At 37.2% G+C, this 20,833-nt stretch overlaps 1 protein-coding gene and 1 non-coding gene across 5 annotated transcripts in view; both read right to left on the reverse strand.

Annotated features, from left to right (window-relative positions):
* MYNN (myoneurin) overlaps nt 1–19,307 on the reverse strand; it is a 42,197-nt gene extending 22,890 nt beyond the window's left edge. Inside the window, exons 1-9 of one of the 4 annotated variants that reach the window (XR_006817971.1) lie at nt 18,671–19,152; nt 17,533–17,829; nt 11,575–12,368; nt 9,583–9,742; nt 6,416–6,594; nt 5,454–5,537; nt 4,346–4,432; nt 2,326–2,646; nt 27–678 (exon numbers count right to left, since the gene is read on the reverse strand). Coding sequence is in view for 2 of the 4 variants with exons in the window: in XM_046001593.1 (XP_045857549.1) it covers nt 2,384–2,646; nt 4,346–4,432; nt 5,454–5,537; nt 6,416–6,594; nt 9,583–9,742; nt 11,575–12,368; nt 17,533–17,798 (1,833 nt within the window). In the remaining 2 variants the exon portion in view is untranslated. Of the gene's footprint in view, nt 1–26; nt 679–2,285; nt 2,647–4,345; nt 4,433–5,453; nt 5,538–6,415; nt 6,595–9,582; nt 9,743–11,574; nt 12,369–17,532; nt 17,830–18,670; nt 19,154–19,270 lie in introns of those variants that run through there. The other 3 variants (XM_046001593.1, XR_006817972.1, XM_046001594.1) reach the window with 3 other exon arrangements.
* Nucleotides 19,308–20,495: 1,188 nt separating this feature from the next.
* Nucleotides 20,496–20,568, reverse strand: TRNAV-AAC. Its single transcript has one exon. It is a non-coding gene; the product is annotated as a tRNA-Val (tRNA).
* Nucleotides 20,569–20,833: the final 265 nt, after the last annotated feature.

The following is a 20,833-nucleotide window of genomic DNA, read 5'->3' on the forward strand; positions in this document are numbered from 1 at the left end:
TTTTAAAAGTCTATAATCTAACAGTACAGTAGGAATAATCTAATACATATAAAATTATTTTAAAAAATAATTTCTCAGTAAGATCTTCAACATCCTAAACAGACTTTCAAAAATGTAGTCATATTTAATTAAGAATAAACTTCTGCAAACTGCATTGTAACAAATATATTTAAAAATGGGCTTAATTAAAATGGTAATTATGAGTGTTAGGGTGATACCAGATAAAACTGAAATATAACCACATTAAGATAAAGGAAAGTATAGCATTATGAGAAGAACGAAAAGACAGGAACCTCAGCCTTCGAGGCTTACTATATGTAACTATGGAAGAGCACCAAGTCATGTCAATTTAAAATAGAATTATTTTAGCTATGAAGCGGATAACATGATGAAGAAAAAGCACAGTAAATCAACCTTAGCCATTCCAATCCAATAATATTAAAAATAATAAATTTGAAGGCTAATCTATGCAAAATGCTAATTACCATCATATTAGTGGAAATTTGGTAACTACTGCTCTCATAAAATTTTGACATCACTGTAGATTTTGAAATTTTATTCATTAGATGCTTGGATTAATGAAGATGTGAATTAAATATAACCTCTCCATTTCAGCAGACTTCTTAAAGAGGCTGAGTCTTTTAATTTTCTTTAATTTCTTCACATTCCAATAAATTCCTATTGAATTTAAGCCAGAATAGATTAGTTGAACATTTTGTAACTTTGTAAATTGTACTTAAACCAGTATATTAATACACAAGCATAATTAGATTTCTTAGATAAATTATTAAATACTAAGCTTGATGTCTATTATACAAAGGCAATAGTTCAAAGTCTATTCAGTTAAGTCAGTCCCACTGGTGGCAATCCATTGTGAAAATGCTGACTGTGCTGGGAAATGGTGACAATCTCCCCAAGAATTAAGGAGTTTTCCTATATCCTCTTCTAGTTGGTTCCTCTGACAGGATGCCAGAGAAAATACAATTAAAGAAATCAATACCAAAAACCCCACATTAAATTTATTATAGGTGTAGTTTAAAGTCAGAAAACAAATAAGCCACAGCTAAAGCAATGGCAGAAATAAGAAATAATGTCACCATGGTGTTTGATCAGCAGTATAGGAATTGACTCTGTGGAACTGATAATTTAATGTCCAAAGATTAGGGAGTAAAATAAATCAATTATGTGGGAAAAGTGGAATGGGGAAGACTGGTAGTGAATATCAGAGTGATATTCTATTTTCTACATTCAGCAGGAAGGAAACAGACTACTGTGAAATTATGACAACAGCCAAATGTTATGGTTTAAAATTTTAAAACTCAAAACTCACAGAAAACTTAAATATAAAATAGTTAATAACCTGGGCTTTCTGATAACTCAAATGTTCACTTGTAACTGAAGCTGGTTTCTTAACTCTTTATGTAATTATAATGTGTCAATTCAGTGGCCAAGTGATAAGTATGCATTAAGTTTATACTTAAAAAATTCTTTTTAGAGCTTAGTATTTTAAAAAGATTGTAACAGGTGTAAGAGAGGCTTATCAAAAATTTTCAAAACTCAGTATATTTTCCTCATCACCAGTAATCTAGAAACCTATTAAAACATAACCTGAATCACATTTGAAACTGTCTTTTAACAAGGTAAAAAAATCAAATGATCTATTCAAAACTCATTTTGCAAAAGTAGTCTAGGATAACTCAGTTATTAAGTCAAAAGTACTGATGCTTGCTTTTATCCAGAATACTGAATTCTAAAAGAACAAAAATGTACATACGGTTTTCTAGCTTTTAAGAAAAACACTTTTTAAAATTCATTAGAAAAGTCACCTCCAATGGAATATATTAAATAGCACAAGTCTTTCAGTACCTAAATTCTCTTAAGTAGAAATATGAAAATTTACTCCCCCCCGCCCCCGAGTTTATGTATTTATCTATGGGGCTTGGTAACAGCAACATTGTAGGCCGGATACTATCCTGGATTTTGCTTAAATTTTGAGGGGAAAAAAAACTAAAAAAATCCCACAGGTCAAAACTGACTCATATAAATGGAAAGATTCCACTTCAATAAATGAAAGGCAATTTAAAAATGCAAAATAAAAATGAATTAAGGCAGCTCTAAAAGAAAATATAACTTACCCATCCAAAATAGTACTACTACAGTATAATTCACTCCTTAACACGCTGTGTTTATAATCTAGATATAAAAGCCAAAAATCAAAACAAGCGTTGCAGTTACGATGCAGCATCAGGTGTTTACTTCAGTGAATGAAAAATAATGGTCACAACTCAAATGAATGGTAATTTAATATGAATATATGCACCTTACCAGAGATGTTTATGTTTACTACCAGAGATGTCTTAGCAATTCCATATTTCTCACAAAGTCAGTATAATTGCTGTAAAAAAATCAACTGTGGTTCTGAATACCCATTCACAGTTGATCTCAACAATGTATCTGATGTAGGAGACTGATTATCTGTGACAGGCAGAAGGATGTGGTGGTCCTCAGTTCCAAGTGGAAGAGATAGTGGTAAAGTCATATCAGAAGGTTTCACATCCACTGTTTCTGATAAGGGACTTTTTTGTATAGAATCTTGTTCACTCAAGGGATGATCCTCTATACTAGAATCCAGAACTTTATCTGCACCTGAAATAGAAGGGAAACAAATTTAGGCTATCTTTGAAAACAAAACAAAACGCCATAGACTAAATCTGCTTACCATTTCAGAACTTGCATTCCAACCTCCACACCTTTTACTCATGCTGTTTCTCTTACACTGGTTTACCTTCATCATCTATTCAAATTCAATAGGGGCCTCAAGCCTAGGTTCAAGCACCAACTTGAAATTAAAATGCACTTAACTATTCTAGATTAGGGTGAGCTGTTCTAGACTAAGGTGAGCTGTTACTATTTTATCACTTGCTTGTCAATTTTTCATGTACCACTTTGCAATATCTCTCTGCTACTGAACATTCTACTTCAGTATGCCCTGAATTCTCAACCAGACTGTAAATTCCTTAAGGGTATAGATCAAGTTATGCTTCTCTAATTCCTTAAAAGAACTTAGTAATAGTGCTATACACATAATAAATTTGTTTGCTGAACATACTAATGAGTAGTTCATACTATTCTCTGAGTTCAAGTTCAGAGGTATGGCATTTTTGTATATTTCCAGAAGTGAGAAATTTTGCTCTACTTAGGGAGTGATTATCACCCTGACCATGATACACTTTTGACTTCAAATTTTCCATGAGCTTTACCATACTCCTGTCACTCCAAAGTACTTACATGACTTCAATCTCCCTGTCTTCATTAGACAAAACTGCCTATTAACTTTCATAAAATTATAATTCTCTGTTCTTGCCAAACTATTCTTCAGTTCAACCAGCAAAGAATGTAACCTGCACTTCCCAATGACTCCCTTTACAATGTTTTCTCCGCCTGGGATGAACGCTCTTTTTCCTATCTCCATCCTTCAACCTTCAAGTTCCCTAGAATTAAGCCTTTCCAATACTTACCACAGAAGACTTTATCTCTTCTTTGACACTTTTGTATCTCTACAATACCCTACATTTTATCTTGTAATCACAGTTATTTAGCTTTCTGGTCTCCCACACTAAACTGCAAATTCTTTGAGGACTAAGAATGTGCCTTGTTCAACTTCAGGTATCTTGCAGTTATGTGTACTTCGGAGGTAGAGGCATTTCATGTTTGTTCAATTAACAACACTGCAGTTTTCAGAAGTTACTGACTTAATCCTTATTATATTTCTATTCACTATCAGACTTGTTAACATCTCTACACACTGAAGAAGCCTAGTATTTTGTTTCCAATCATGACAAACACAGTAAAACTTTTTCAAAGATTTATTTAAGCAACAGACTTAAAATTTTATAGTCTGTCTTTCCATTTCCATGTAACAATTTGGGGCTACCTATTCCCCTATTTATATCTTTCTATTATATTCCTTCTTATATATCTCTGGATTAGGGCTCATGATGCCCTTTTTTTTCACCTAACTATAGTAATTCCCAGGTAACCCAAACTCTAGTATGGAGAATAGTGATACACACACATATATATGTTTTTTGTATTCTTTCATTCTTGAAACTTCATAAATCAGGTTTTTAAGAGGAAATATCTCAAGCATTGTTTATTAGAAGGTCAATATGGAAAGAAATTCTTAGTGAACTTATCTACAAATTATAAAGCTCCCTTCCTAATATGGGTATACCTAATTTTCAAAAATATGTATCTAATTTAAGGTGTCAAAATGTACATCTCAACATTTTAGAAATAGCACCAATATGAGAGCACCAAATTTTTATAAAACACAAACATTTACCGGAATGGACTTTTGTTTTGTGCTTCTTTAAATTTTTAATATCTGTGTAAGAATTTCCACATAATTCGCAGATAAATGGCCTTTCTCCTGAAAAGCAAGTTAAAAAGTTTAAAGTCAGTATTTTAGAAGCTGCTAAGACAAAAATATCAATGTCTATGAACAAAGTGCAAATACTACTATACTGTTTAAATTTAGTTTTAAATGATCTTTTTAATCACTTGGTTATAATACAGTGAAATGAGAACTTCTATACATACTAGGCACTCCTTTACTTTATTATACAAAGTATCCCCATTTCTGACAAAATTGAGCATTTTTATTAACAGAAATTTAACTTACACTTTTAATTCTATTAGACATTTAGTGAGTGCGAGTTATCTGCCAGACCCTAAGAGGAACAGCTAAGGGAAAAAAGTGTAATTATGGTTTCTGCATTCTGGTAGCTTACAAATTAGAAAATCCTTTAAAAACAGTGACAGAATAAAATGCTACAAAATTGTAATTCCTCTAAAATAAGAACTGTTCAATGCTTTATAAACAAAGAGCATGAGAAAATAGATGCTTATTAAATGTCTACTAGGTGCTCACATTATTCTAGATAGGAATCGTGAGGAATAACTTTAAAAATAAAAAAGTCACAACAGTACTTTTTCAAAATGGCATTTTCCTTTAAATTAATTTGTTCCCTATTTTCTTCATACTACACAATACTATTACAAAAAACACGTCAATACTAAAGTTCATTCTGAAAACTTGCTTACTGAACACTATTTGATAAGAAAATATATTGATATTATCTATTCCTTTTCATTTCTTGGTACACCTGTGCAACTTAATCCAAATTAATCTAAAAACTATTATTATCTGCCATATTAGAAAGTCTATACAATTCTAGACCAAATTTAATTAATACTACTCCAAATAACTAAAAAAAAAAAACACACAAAAAAAACCAAAGCAAGTAAAAAGTTAATATTTATACATTAAAATACTACTATAGGTAGAGTATGACTAGATACCATATAGTCCATAATGGTTTAAAAGTCAAGGTTTACATAAAAAGAAATTAGAGAGAACCAAAAATAATACGTTCTCCCTAAACACAGACCTGTATGGGATCGAAAGTGTTTGTTGAGCTCTCCTGAGGAAATAAAACTTTTCCCACAAATACCACATATGTATGGTTTTTCACCTAGATGGAAAATAAAAGATAGCGAAGTGGTGTACTATACCAATATAATATTTATCAATTACAATAATCTAAAGTAACCTGAATTTAAATTAAAACCTCTTTATATATTATGTTTTAGAGGTATCTTCAGTGTGATCCTACTTAGATGAACATTAATAATTATTTTACACTGTTCATGTAACCTGATGCTTTTCATACAATAAAACTTGATTTCTGCAAAATTCTTCCAGTAGACTAGAGTTGGGCAAGAAGTTCAATTTTTATATGATTATAAACATATGATTAAAAATTCGACAATCCATTACTTAAATTGTTGCTATCTGCTATATTAAGAAGAGTAAGATTACTTAGGAAAGATCTGTTTTAAAAGGCACCTTATCAAAACTGAAAATCTTTGAGTATAATTTGCTTCAAAACTGATACTCTGCCTCTGAAGTATCCATTTAATTTGCAAATGGCAGAATGTCTGCATAGGAAAAGTTCTAAGAAGTCATAAAAACCTATGTTCTACCTAAACCCACTCTCACCCCGTAATTTCACTCTACAGTTTTATCCAAGGAAAGTAAAACAGAGGCTAAGGAGTTTTTCTAAGGTCATAAAATATGACTCAAGTTTATATACTGTCAAACTATCTGATTTTAATGTACATAAGTTACATGATAAAAAAATTCCAACCACCATTATTACTCTAGAAAATAAATCTGCTTTAATAGCTAGTATTTATGTGAAAACCACAAACACAAAAAGTTTCAACAAGCACAAACACAACAGATATACAACACAAAGTCTATAACCTATTTTCCTTAAGGGCTCAATTTCCCTTTTTCTTTCTTTTATTTACAGCTTTTTCTTATTTTAAACATCTGTCAAATTCTTACCTGTATGTTTTCGAGAATGAGTGATAAGAGAACTAGAGACAGCAAATGCCTTCCCACAAGTATCACACACATAAGGCTTTTCTCCAGTATGCCTACGAACATGATAGGTCAGTGTGCTGGCTTGAGCAAATCTCTGTCCACACCTATCACAGACATATGGCTTCTCTCCACTATGCTTCCTATTCATAAATAAATATAAAGTTATAGGCTGGTAAGTAGAACAATTTGGATCCAGTCTCTGCAATAAACATTTTTCATACAATTTTCACGCAGTATTTTATTTCATCTTAACGGACCAAAAATACTATTTAAAATTAACAGTTTCAATGTAAACTGTCAAAAATAAATGTTTTGGTTATTATCAAAACATCTGTTCTAAAATTAGTTAAAAATTGTGCCAAGCAACGAGGTATCACCTCACACCAGTCAGAATGGCTAAAATTAACAAGTCATGAAACGACAGATGTTGGCGAGGATACGGAGAAAGGGTAACTCTCCTACACTGTTGGTGGGAAAGCAAGCTGGTGCAGCCACTTGGAAGACAGTATGGAGGTTCCTCAAAAAGTTGAAAATAGAGCTACCCTACAACCCAGCAATCATATTACTGGGTATTTACCCCAAAGATACAAATGTAGTGATCCAAAGGAGCACGTGCCCCTAAATGTTCATAGGAGCAACGTCCACAATAGCCAGACTATGAAAAGAGCCTAGATGTCCATCAACAGATGAATGGATAAAGAAGATGTGGTGTGTGTGTGTGTGTATACGTGTGTGTGTGTGTGTGTACACACACACACAATGGAATACCATGTAGCCATCAAAAAACCCAAAGTCCTACCATTTGCAATGACATGGATGAACTAAAGGGTATTATGCTAAGTAAAATAAGTCAATCAGAAAAAGACAATTATCATATGATCTCACTGATATGAGGAATTTGAGAGGCAGGGCAGAGTCTTGGGGGGTAGGGAGGGAAAAAAATGAAACAGGATGGGACTGGGGAGGGAGACAAACCATAAGAGACTCTTATCTCAGGAAACAAACTCGGGGCAGGGGCAGATAGGGTGGCTGGGTTATGGACATTGGGGAGGGTATGTGCTATGTTGAGTGCTGTGAATTGTGTAAGCCTGATGATTCAGAAACCTGTTCCCCTGGGGCAAATAATACATTATATGTTAATAAAAAAAAATTGTCATCATCTTTACATGGTTGTCAAGTATGCCCCTAATACCACAGGCAATTATTTTCACTTGTCCATTCATGCCTTTTTTTTTTTTTTTAAGATTTTATTTATTTAGGGGTGCCTGAGTGGCTCGGAGGGTTAAGCCTTTGCCTTCGGCTCAGGTCATGATCCCAGGGTCCTGGGATTGAGCCCCGCATCGGACTCTCTGCTCAGCGGGGAGTCTGCTTCTCCCCCCTCTCTCTCTGCCTGCCTCTCTGCCTACTTGTGATCTCTGTCTGTCCAATAAATAAATAAAAATCTTTAAAAAAAGAAAAAAGAAAAAAAAATTTTATTTATTTATTTGACAGAGTTAAAGAGGGAACACAAGCATGGGGAATGGGAGAGGGAGAAGCAGCAGGGCTCAATTCCAGCACCCCGAGATCATGACCTGAGCTGAAGGCAATCAGTTAACAACTGAACCACCCAGTCGCCCCTCACTCACTCTTTAAAACTCTTTCCTTAAACCTCCAGCACCTCCTTAACCATCCCATCCTCATCCTTAGCTGATGTCCTTGCTTCCTGTTTTACTGAGAAAATTTAAGCATCAGAAAATTTCCACCATCCCAACTCTCTACCTATAGAGGTACTCATGTATTTGCTGTTCTTCTGTTAATTCTAACATGAAGGTGACCGTTCATCTGAATTCAACGACTCCTATTTGCATAATGAAGATACTATCCTATCCCCCATTCCTACTCAGTATCACTCCTGTATTTTCCTCTACCACTCAGTTTTCCCATCCCATTGTATCACAGCATAAATATACTGAAGTCTTCAATCTTTAAAAAAAAAAGACCCCTGACCTCTTTTGCTCCTCCATTTCTCTGCTCCCCTTTACCAAAATTTGAGTCTCCAACTGTTTCGACTTTCTTATCTACTATTCTCTACTAGTCTTTGCTAACATTGCTTTTCTTAAGAGCATTGCTGACCTCTCACTCTACTAAATTCAAGAGTGAATTCTCAGTCTTTACCTCCACATCATCAGAATTTGAAGCTGACTGCTCCCTTCTGGAATAATTTCCTTCACTTGGATTCCAGGGCAGTCTACTCTTGGTTTTCCTCCCAGACTGGCTGCTCCTTCCTAGTCACCTCTAAGTGACTCTGACTCAGTCCTTTGATATCTTTTCTATCCACACTCATTCCCCTGGTGACCTCATTCAGTGTTACAGCCCTAAATACTATCGATACACTGAAGACTCCCAAATTTGTACCTTCAGCTCAAACCAGTCCCCTGAACTACAGACTTACATAACCAATGTACATCTTCATTCAGATGTCTAATAATCACCTCAAATTTAACATGTTCGGATCTCTACTCCCTCTTAACTGCTCCATCCACAAATCGCCATTTCAGTTAATATTAATTCTATCTAAGGCTTGGGTCTGTAAACCTCAGAATTATCTTTGATTCTACTCTTCTTTCCTCCTTTCATACCCCACATCCAATCTGCAGCAAAATCTGTTGTTCTACCTTTAAAGATATGTCTAGAATCTGACAATTACTTCTCTCTTCCACAGTTACCACTTTGGTCTGTATCATTATCACTCTCACTTGGATTTTATCTATAGCTTCCTAACTGGTAACTTTGCTCCCATTCTTGCAATCTTATATTCTTTTTCTAATATTGCAGCCAGAGTCATACCCTTCAAATGTAAACAAGATACATTACTTACGTTTCAATCTCAAGAGTAAAAGCTTTATAATGACCTACAAAATCTTATACTATCTAGATGCCCTATCACCATTCTGATCTTACGTCTTTCCCTTATTTATTCCTCTCCAATCACCATGGCTTCCTTCTGGTTCCTTGACTATGCTAAGAAAACTTAATGGTGGAGCCACAATTAGAACTCTATTGTCCTGAGTGCTAATAAAGAAGGCTATTCAAAGACTATGATGAATAACAGACTCAAAGACTAAACAACTCATTGTTTTGTTTTTTACCTTGCATGAATCTTGAGATTGCTAGAAGTTGCAAACTGTAAATTGCATACATCACATTTATAAGGTTTTTCCTCACCATGATGCATACGACTATGGAACACCAGCTGGCATTTCTGAGCAAATCCTTTATCACACAATTCACATTTGTATGGCTTCTCACCTAAAAGAACAAGCAAATAAAATTTATATTTAAAAGGAGATATTGTTTGAGCTGCTTGAACCACATAAGCTTTCAAAAGAGTTCATCAACAGTACTATTTTCAGTATTCAGAAAATGTTAACTGCTAGAAGTAAAAAAACAAATGGGGTTTTTTCCCGGATTGTCTATTGAAAACATTAGTAGAATTAAAAGAAATCAGTGTTCTCAATTCATAATAGTGAAAGGTGATCAATGAGAGAAATATACACTGAATCTTAAAATGTACAAATCTAAGTGTACCAACAAAGGTAAACACAGAGGCTGAGGAATGAATGTGTTTAATTCTAAGAAACATGTTCAGAAGTTGACAGTCTAGGAAGCAGAAGGTAAGATGGCTGGCAAAGTCTGAGAATTGTCCTGAGTTGTAACTACTTTTTCTCTTTATCACTTCTCTTAATCTCTGTTTCTGTTAAATACTTAGCACGCTAGAATCAAGTTTGTGTTTATTGTAACTATGAGAGAAAATGGCACAAAGACCTCAAACATTAGGACTTCAGAGTGATCAGCAGCAATAAAACAAGTAACCATTAAATACTTGGTCATCAGCTGACAGAATGGGAGAAGATATTTGCAAACGACATATCAGATAAAGGGCTAGTATCCAAAATCTATAAGGAACTTAGCAAACTCAAAACCCAAAGAACAAGCAATCCAATCAAGAAATGGGCAGAGGACATGAACAGACATTTCTGCAAAGAAGACATCCAGATGGCCAACAGACACATGAAAAAGTGCTCCACGTCACTCGGCATCAGGGAGATACAAATCAAAACCACAATGAGATATCACCTCACACCAGTCAGAATGGCTAAAATTAACAAGTCAGGAAATGACAGATGCTGGAGAGGATGTGGAGAAAGGGGAACCCTCCTCCACTGTTGGTGGGAATGCAAGCTGGTCCAACCACTCTGGAAAACAGCATGAAGGTTCCTCAAAATGTTGAAAATAGAACTACCCTATGACCCAGCAATTGCACTACTGGGTATTTACCCTAAAGATACAAACATAGTGATCCGAAGGGGCACGTGTACCCGAATGTTTATAGCAGCAATGTCTACAATAGCCAGACTATGGAAAGAACCTAGATGTCCATCAACAGATGAATGGATCAAGAAGATGTGGTATATATACACAATGGAATACTATGCAGCCATCAAAAGAAATGAAATCTTGCCATTTGCGACGACGTGGATGGAACTAGAGCGTATCATGCTTAGTGAAATAAGTCAATCGGAGAAAGACAACTATCATATGATCTCCCTGATATGAGGACATGGAGAAGCAACATGGGGGGGTAGGGGGATAGGAGAAGAATAAATGAAACAAGATGGGATTGGGAGGGAGACAAACCATAAATGACTCTTAATCTCACAAAACAAACTGGGGGTTGCTGGGGGGAGGTGGGATTGGGAGAGGGGGAGCGGGCTATGGACATTGGGGAGGGGAGGCGAACCATAAGAGACTATGGACTCTGAAAAACAACCTGAGGGTTTTGAAGGGTCAGGGGTGGGAGGTTGGGGGAACAGGTGGTGGGTGATGGGGAGGGCACGTTTTGCATGGAGCACTGGGTGTTGTGCAAAAAGAATGAATACTGTTACGCTGAAAAAATTAATAAAAAGGGAAAAAAAATACTTGGTCACAATTACAGATAAATTTTCAACAATCTAACATGCACTTGTGAATGCAAGTATATAACAAATGTTGGTCACAGTCAACACTGCTTATTAATATATTCTGTACAAAAATATCATTTCAGTATAAAAGCAATTTTATCTCCCACAAACCAGTCTTACCTGTATGAGTTCTTACATGCGTTTTCAGCTGGTTACACTGGGTAAATGCCTTTCCACACAAGTGGCAGACATAAGGTTTAACTCCTTTATGTATTCTCATATGCCTTCTCAAGCTGCTGGCTTCTGAGAACACTTTCCCACATGTGTTACACATTGGCTTGGCCTTGGAATACCTCTGATCCAGCTCTTCCCCAGAGCTCTCCAGCTCGTAAGAATTCTTGACACTGGCTATATTAGACATAGAGTGTTCCTTCAGAGCACAGTTGGGCTGTGATTTTCCACGTTTCTGTTTTACTGTAACAGTCTGCACAATATCTTGTGCTGGAAAAGTATTTTCCACAACTGACGTCAACTCGAGTTCGGAATTATCATTTCTTTGTGAAACTTGATCTATTACAGGTGTGGATACTTTATTCGCATCTAAGAATAATTCAACAGACGCGTTCTCTAAAATGTCACTGGGATATTGCACTGTTTTATTCTGTCCTGTTTTCTGGGAGTTGAAGGCCTTCTTCTTCTTTTTAGTTTGAGATGGCTTCTTTGCTAAAGCCCCTTGTTTAGAATTAGCCTGAACTAAATCTGTAGACACTTCTGATTTTTCCCGACTGTTATAATCTCGTAGAGTAAGGAGACATGTCTGTTGATTCAATTCAATGTTTCCAGTAATACTAGATATCTCTGTAGAAGAGGGATTAGCAATAAAAGCAAAATCTTCCATCTTTATTTTACATTTAGTGACCACCTCTTCCACCTTGAGATAGTCAGCAGCCTGGTGAATTTCTTTAACATTCCAACTGTAAGGAAACAAGGCTAAATGACAATATTCTGAACAAAGAAAAACTATTTGTGAAAACAGAGCTGCACATAAATTTCAATGTCTTTTAAAGACCTAATGCAGCAAAATGATGAAAAAGGCGTAACTAAAAGAACAAATTTACAAAAATTCATTCACTCATTCAGAATAATGTGTAGGCAAAAATCTCCAGTTTTGCAACTTGAAAAGATGTAAACAATTCGTTACATACTACATTATGTACCACTATGAGAAAATAAAATGTTAAAAATTACTGTGTGTCTTAAAAAATACTTGCAACACAAAAAGCAGCTGTTGGCAACTTACTGCCTCCTCCCATTCATCCTGAGGCCTATTCAGATACAACCATCTTTTCTGGACTGACAACAGCAAGTCTAAAAAATTACTTCCTATCATCTTTCTATGCTCCCCTGTGAGGGACCTTAACTGTGCTTCTCAAACTTTCCCGGGTCACCCAGGTATCTTGTTACATGTAGATTCAGATTCTGTGGGGAGGTCTGTGGTGGGACCTAAGTGTCTACGTTTCTAACACACCTGCTGATGATGCCAATGCTGCTGGTTTATTGATTACACTTGGAAGGAACAAGGATTTAGAATGCACTCAGCTCTAACAACATGTGTGTGTGTGTGTGTGTTTTTACACTCAACTCATGTTAGTTGGAGAGTATGTCATTACTAGAATCATATAAAAAGACTTAAGTTCACCCAGTTCAACATTCCAGTCAATATTTACTGAGCATCTATCATGTGTAGTACACTAAGAGGGATATTAAAAAAGAAATATCAAATAGTCCCTGCCCTTCAGAAATTTTTATTGCAAAGAAAAATTGTTTGATTACTCTAGTACTGGCGCTGGCATTACAAGGTGAATTCATCGGGGTAAGTCAGGACCTTCAGGCACTTTGATTTTCTTAGCTATAAAATCTGAGAGTTGAGGAGTGCCTGGGTGGCTCAGTTGGTTAAGTGTCTGCCTTCAACTCAGTTCATGATCCTGGGAACCTGGAAGAGAGCCCCACATATGGCTCCCCGCTCAGCAGGGAGCCTGCTTCTCTCTCTCCCTCGGTGTTCTCTCCTTCTGTCCCTCAAATAAACAAACAAAATCTTCATTTTAAAAAAAATCTGAGAGTTGGGGCGCCTGGGTGGCTCAGTGGGTTAAGGCCTCTGCCTTCTGCTCGGGTCACGATCCCAGGGTCCTGGGGTCGAGCCCCGCATGGGGCTCTCTGCTCAGCAGCAAGCCTGCTTCACCACCGCCCCCCCCCCCCACCGCGCCCGCTTCTCTGCCTGCTTGTGATCTTCTGTCAAATAAATAAACAAAATCTTAAAAAAAAAAAAAATCTGAGAATTGAGTAGGTACTAATATAAAAATATGACCCTTTTAAGTATCTGAGAATGAATATACATACACACACAGAAACACACCCTCCAAGCAACCTTACTACTTGCCATTTTCCCCAAATAATATTAAACTCTTCAGGGGCACCTGGGTGGCTCAGTGGTTTAAGCTGCTGCCTTCGGCTCAGGTCATGATCTCAGGGTCCTGGATCGAGTCCCACGTCCGGCTCTCTGCTCTGCAGGGAGCCTGCTTCCCTCTCACTCTCTCTGCCTGCCTCTTTGCCTACTTGTGATCTCTCTCTGTCAAATAAATAAATAAAATCTTTTAAAAAAAAATATTAAACTCTTCAGAAAAAAATGTATTTTTCCTGTCCCCTCTTCATCATATCTATAACCCAGAAAATGGTTTTAGTCACAGCTGATAATATATAGTGTTATTAATACATCTTTTAAAAAAGTAAAATTTGAAATTAAAAATTAACTAGTGTCATAAATCACTCAGGTCTTCAAATGTATACTACAATATCTACAGATCTCTATCCATTTTCTCATCATCTAATGAAAATTTCTTTATTTCAAGTGCCACCTGTATGTTTCTTCTTTTTTTTTTTTTTTAAAGAATTTAAAAAATTTGTCAGAGAGAGAGAACAAGCAGGAGGAGAGGCAGGCAAAAGCAGGCTAGGCTGATCAAAGAGCCCAATGTAGGGCTCAGTCCCAGGACCCTGGGATCATGACCTGAGCCGAAGGCAGATGCTTAAACCGACTGAGCCACCCAGGTGTCCCTGTTTCTTCTTTTTTAACTTAACATTACACTGGCTTTTAAAAAATTGCCTTTCATTATATACATAATCATTTTTCAGCTCATTACAGATTAAGTAGGTTGATAGGCCAGTTTGGAAACCCAATCACAAATTTAGGGAACATTTTATTTTCTGGGAAAATATACCTCGAGTTCTAAACATACTATAAACTCTTGGAATATAACCTACTTGCAAATGGAGTCTTTCCCCTAAATAAGAAAACATTACCTAAAGACTTCTTATGTCCCTCAGTTATAATTTTGGAATATGTAACAAATGAGCTTTATAATGAAGTTAATTCTCTATTTGCAAAGATAAAGCACAAATGCTCCAAATATAAACACAATCTTGTTCATCTTTTATACAAGTATTTTTTTTGCCATATATACAGTAGCATTAACACTTTCTAAAAATGTTATGCTTTTCCTTAAGCATGTTTATTAATTTTGTTACAGTCTATTATTAAATTACAATAAATGAGAAATACCACAAAACCAAATTTATCACTCATTATACTAAGGCCTCAAATTATAATTGTGCCTTAGTGTTCCATAAAATGAACCACCAAACACGTAACAAGGTCTGGTAGCATTTAAGACCAATACAAACTAGCACTGAGTGGCACATTAATTGCTCAGTACTAATACAGTATTTCATACAAATTATTTATCTCTTTCACAGACAGCCTATAATCTCAGTTACGGTTAAGAGAACCAATCAGCATCTGTTTACATCAATAACTGCTTTTGTTTACAAGCATGAAGTTACAGTGCTTGCAAACTTGCTTTCATCTTTTGAACAGTCACTGAAAGTCATTTAATTACACACTGCCAGGTATATGGCTAAAAACTTTACATGAACAGTTCATTTAATTCTTAGGACATGTCTATGCAATCTGTAAGAATTCATTTTATATACAAATGAAGGCTAAGAGGTTGAAAGAAAGTAACTTGTACAAGATCACAGTGTGTTAGAACTAAGATTTGATCAAGGAAATCTGGCTCATGAGTCCGCTTAATTCTTTTTTCTTTTTTTTTCACTAAATTTAATCACTAAGTTATATACAGACTTTCTACTTTAAAAAAATTTTTTTTTTTTTTTAATATTTTACTTATTTGACAGAGAGAAATCTCAACTAGGCAGAGAGGCAGGCAGAGAGAGAGGAGGAAGCAGGCTCCCTGCGGAGCAGAGAGCCCGATGTGGGGCTCGATCCCAGGACCCTGGGATCATGACCTGAGCCGAAGGCAGAGGCTTTAACCCACTGAGCCACCCAGGTGCCCCAGACTTTCTACTTTTGATGTAAGCCTTCTCACATCTGTGGCTGGGCTCAAACAACTAGTTCCCAGGACAGGTATGTACCAAAAAAGACTGAGCAAAAATCTGGCTTTCAAATTGGTCCTTTGCATGAAGGCTCAAAGTAAGATGCTCTCCAGTGTGTTCAAATCAATTCAACATTGTTCTGGAAAAGTTAATTGAGAAAGGGAAACTACTAAATTGAAGATCAACCAAAATTTACTAGTTTTATGGTTATTTTACATTACATATTCTTAATATTTAAATAAGAGGCACCTGTAGAGTCAACTGTTCAGTAAATTTAAATAATCTGTCATGTGGGTTAATCTATGACACTGGTCTGTTCCTTTAATCAGTTCATACAGAACTGACTCAAAGATGTCATCACCCCAAAATTTAAAAATAATTCCAAACAGTACAAATGTTTTCTTTTCAAAAGGATTAAGGAAAATCCTGCTTCTAGCTTTTTAAAGAATAAGCTGCAGTGTAAAACAGAGAGGATTCTGCTTAATGTGTATGTTTATATATATAGAGAGAGATCATCTAGAAAAGAATGAAAAAATATTTAATCGAAATGTTAACAATGATTATCAGTGGGTGGCAGAATTTCAGTTGTTTCCTTTTGGCTTCTTGCCTAATTCTTCTCCAAAAATTGTGGAGTTAAAGGGAGAGAAGAGTAGAAAAGGGAAAATAAATGAAACTAATGTTCATCAGGAGGAAGGCCTTCAAGTAAATCCTTGATCTTTACAGTAACACCAAGGTAGTTATTACCATCTCACTTTTACAGATGGGGAAACTGAGGCCCTCAGAGGTTGTGTCTTGCTCATAGACACAGTGACTGACAGGACAGACCTAACTCTAAAGCCCATAATCTTTTCATGTCAGATTATGTATGATCTAGTCATGTTCACACTTTCATTAAGAGATAGAGTAAAGAAAACAGGAGTAATTTGGTTTTTCTTTCACCTCCACCTTTCCCTCCACAACTAATAAATGCATTAGTATTAAACTAATTATGTAGTTCACTATGCATGGGAGACACACAGCACCTGCATTATCAAATTCCTCAGAACCTACTTCTTGTTAGTGCAGTGAGAGCATTAAACATTTCAGAAAAGCATTCTAGCACCTCGAATCTGATTTATGCATTAGTACTGATAGCTTTATAGAGATAACAGGAACCACTGCCATTTACACTTCAAGGAAATTATTTTCCTGAAACAAATCAGGAAAAGGTCCTGCACATTGCTATCTATGGTAGAAATGGGAGTATTACTAAATGAACACAGAGGCTTATCCTTCTTTCTTCATCTACACTCCCTTACTTCCACCACCATAAGAGGTAGGGGATAGAGTGAGGGAGGGAGAAGAGCAGAGGTACATAAAGACCAAAAAAACTGGAATTCACTTAGAATTCATTGTGTACATTCCTCACGTTTTCATAACTGAAATCACAGGCTTTATTTCAGTAGATAAATCAAATGTGTCAGAAACAAGGCTTTAATCTCATTAATGCCTGCACCTTTTGTGCTTAAGAAATGCAGTCTCTTTATCCCAAATCAGTAATACTGACTTCTTTATTAAAAACAACAATAGCATTGTACACATGACTATATGAAGACTCCAAGTTAAGGGAATGAATGGAAAAAATACAAGTATACTTTAGCCCTACAGACTGCTGACTAGCTTTTATAAGTGAAAACAAAATGTGTACTTTACCTGTCAAGATTTAAAGTTCCTGTGTATATGAACTCCAACAGTTTCTGAAATCCATCAGCCTTCACCTGACTCTGATCAAGAAAGACATTGTTCTCAGAAGTGCTTCTGTAGATTGCACCAAAATACTCACTAAATGAGGCAAGCACATTCCTATGAGCTTTAAACTGGAATTCCCCAATCACCACAGTGCAGTCACAAAGAAAACCTGCTTCCCGCTGTTTGTTCAGTCTCTCTAAAAGGTGCTCACAGTGATGGGAATACTGCATTTTGGTATCAGAATGGAATTTTACCCTTGTTCTAAAAGACAAAAAGAAATAGTAAGTCAGTAACCCTAAGTTTTCATCAAACATTTCATCCAATCAATTGGTAAGGGGAAAAGGGACATGGGACATAACATGGACAAAAACAAAGTCAGTTCTCATTTACTGCCTCCCCCAACGAAAATTCTTATCAAACAGAATAGTTTAAAAAGCTGAAGGGTAAGTTCCTGTCTATCTATGTTACATCTTGGACAACTAACACAATCCTTTGGACACATAAATAAATGGCGATAAATGAAAAAAAAAAAAAGCACCACAAAATTTCACGCTTTTGCAGCAGCAGAACCTTCACACTTTCAAGCTCAGTACGCATGCACATGCTGGGGAAAAAATTAAGCAAACCACTAAGAAATGACCCCCTTTGAACAGATGGCGAAAAAACACGATACGAGTTCTTTAAAATTGCTCTCAAATCACCGAAAGCTGTTAGTTTCCGTAGTGCACAGTTGCTTCAAAACGCGAAGTGGGTGCCCAGGCGCGGAGAATGAGCAGAGCCAAGAGTTGTCAAGATTCCGTCACTCGCCCGGAGGAAGCCACACCCCCTTTCTTCCCACTTCTCCATTCCCGACCGCAACGGAGAGTGACAACCAAAGCCACTGTCTCCCGGCTTGTGCCGCACTGCCCTTCGCCCAGCTCCCACTACCTCTAGTTCCCACAGCAGAGGCTGTGGCCAAGGCCAACATCGGGCTGCCTCCCCGAGCTTTCCACGTTAATACCTCCTCCCCGACCTGAACTGGAACTCCAAGAAGAGTGCCCTCCGATGGCCCAGTGTCTAGAGAGTGGGACTGGCAATCTGGGGGGGTGAAAAAAAAACTCACCTAGAGCAAACCAAGGGGGAACAGTTTCTTCACGCTCTCTCCGCCATCTTCGAAGGACGTCACCGCGCCTCGCTCTGCCTCTTCCTTCTTTTTCAACGAAGACATCATATCCGGCCAGGGCGTCCCATGGAAACGCAGGAGCCTCTGGGACTGTGGAGGTCCGAGCCCAGCGAGGACTCGCCAGTCTGGTCCAGAAATTCCACTCCTCAGCATACTAGGCGAAACCGCAAACATCATGAATACGGGACTTAAGGCTTGTTCACAGCGCCGCGCTTGTCTTCCTCATTCTGAACGTTGTGGTCGGCCGTCAGCATCTCTCCGACGGCCCGGGTCGGGCAGCACCTCACCGAGGCCCTCTTTCAGGAGCCAGAGTGTGCACTGCACGCTGGGGCTTGTAGTTCCTCTTCTTCTCCCATCATCCTCCCCTTCCTCGGGACCCCGCGAGTGCAGGCAGCTTGTGTAGTTGGGTTCCTGGCCATGGGAAATTTTCAAGCTGAGACAGATCACCCCTTTTCAGTTTACGTACCCGAAAGCTCTTGGGACCCCACTGGGTTTGATTTGCATCAGCCGATTGCAGCTTAGTTTCCAGGATATCCTTACCTGTTACAAGTCTGAGATGCAGCAAAGCGGAGCAAAGCAGTAGGGTACACTGGGCACGCGCAACATTGCAGGAAGGTGGGCTTTATACCGGAAGAGGTTCTGCGTCTGGACCAGAAAAATTTTAATATAATGATTTACATCGAATTCAGATTTTGTACAGTGAAGGGAAAAAATGTCAGATATCTGCTTAACATATAAACGTTAATATGTTAGTTAATATGTTAATATGTGAGGGTGAATTTTTACCCAGTTTTTGGTGGGCATCATAAGTCTCAGAAAAACAAAACTTCATTTTTTCTTGTTAAAAGTTTTGTCAGGGGCGCCTGGGTGACTCAGTCGTTACGCGTCTGCCTTTGGCTCAGGTCCTGGTCTCAGGGTCCTGGGATCGAGCTCCGCATAGGGCTTCCTGCCCGGCGGGAAGCCTGCATTCCCTCTTCTACTCTCCCTGCTCCTGTTCCTGTCCTGGCTGTTTCTCTGCCAAATACATACATACATACATACATACATACATACATACATACATACATACATACAAAAGAGTTGTGTCAGGACTTTAGGATATTTACTTATGTCTTCATTTTAAAGGACAGCAACTGGAATTTATTCGTTTCTTCCGAGATTTTTCCAATGACATCCTGTTTGCTCTTTAGCTTCTTTTCTCTGGTCTGTAAAAATCACATTTGTGGATAAAGTCACTATCATTATGTTTATAAGAGCAAAAATTGAGTCGGGTTCTTGAGTTCATCTTTCTGATTTCTTTTATATTTTGTCGGAACCCTTTTCAGTAATTTATTTTCAGAAATATTTATGAGTCTTTACCAGGTGTTAAGCATGACACCAAATATGTATAGTATGAATAAAATATGGTCTCCTGGTGTTTAGGGGAATTTGCAATCTGAAGGGGAAAACTAATGGAAAACTAAATGACTTGTAATACAAAGAGTGCTCAGGAGGCAACAGGGCTAACAGTTTTTAACACCGTGTTTGAGCTCCTCTCTGGGTTGTACATTACATTATTTATCGGTAGTGGTTTGGGAGTTGAAATTTTTTTTTTCTAATTTTGAAACATTTCTGCATCTCCAGTGGTCAGTGAAAACATTTGCTGAATAAAATAACTAAAGTGAAAGTTCAAATTTACACTGTTCCACAAGTTTGTATTTAGATTGGTAAAATTGACGTGGCCCTGTTTGAGGAAACCCAGTAGGAAAGAAAAGGTTACGTCAGCTGTTTCCGCCCGGTTTCGAACCGGGGACCTTTCGCGTGTTAGGCGAACGTGATAACCACTACACTACGGAAACTCCACTGGCTCCTAGGCTTCAGGACGGCCTAGATATGGACGTAGTACCATGAAATTGCAAGCGCTTAAAGCAGTACTAAGGTAGTTTTTGCAGAAACAAAACAAAAAACCCAGAAAAGGAAAAATGACTATACTTCTAATTGTGTGATGCTGAAAGTATTTTGAAAGTTGGAATTTGCGTGCGCTTTTTTTTTCTCCCCCAGAGGCCCCTAGGGACGGACCGCTGCAGAAACCAGGCACTGGCTCCTTGCACTTCCTTTGGGTAC

Source organism: Meles meles, chromosome 4 (genome assembly GCF_922984935.1).
Source record: "Meles meles chromosome 4, mMelMel3.1 paternal haplotype, whole genome shotgun sequence".
In the NCBI taxonomy this organism is placed as follows: Eukaryota; Metazoa; Chordata; class Mammalia; order Carnivora; family Mustelidae; genus Meles; species Meles meles.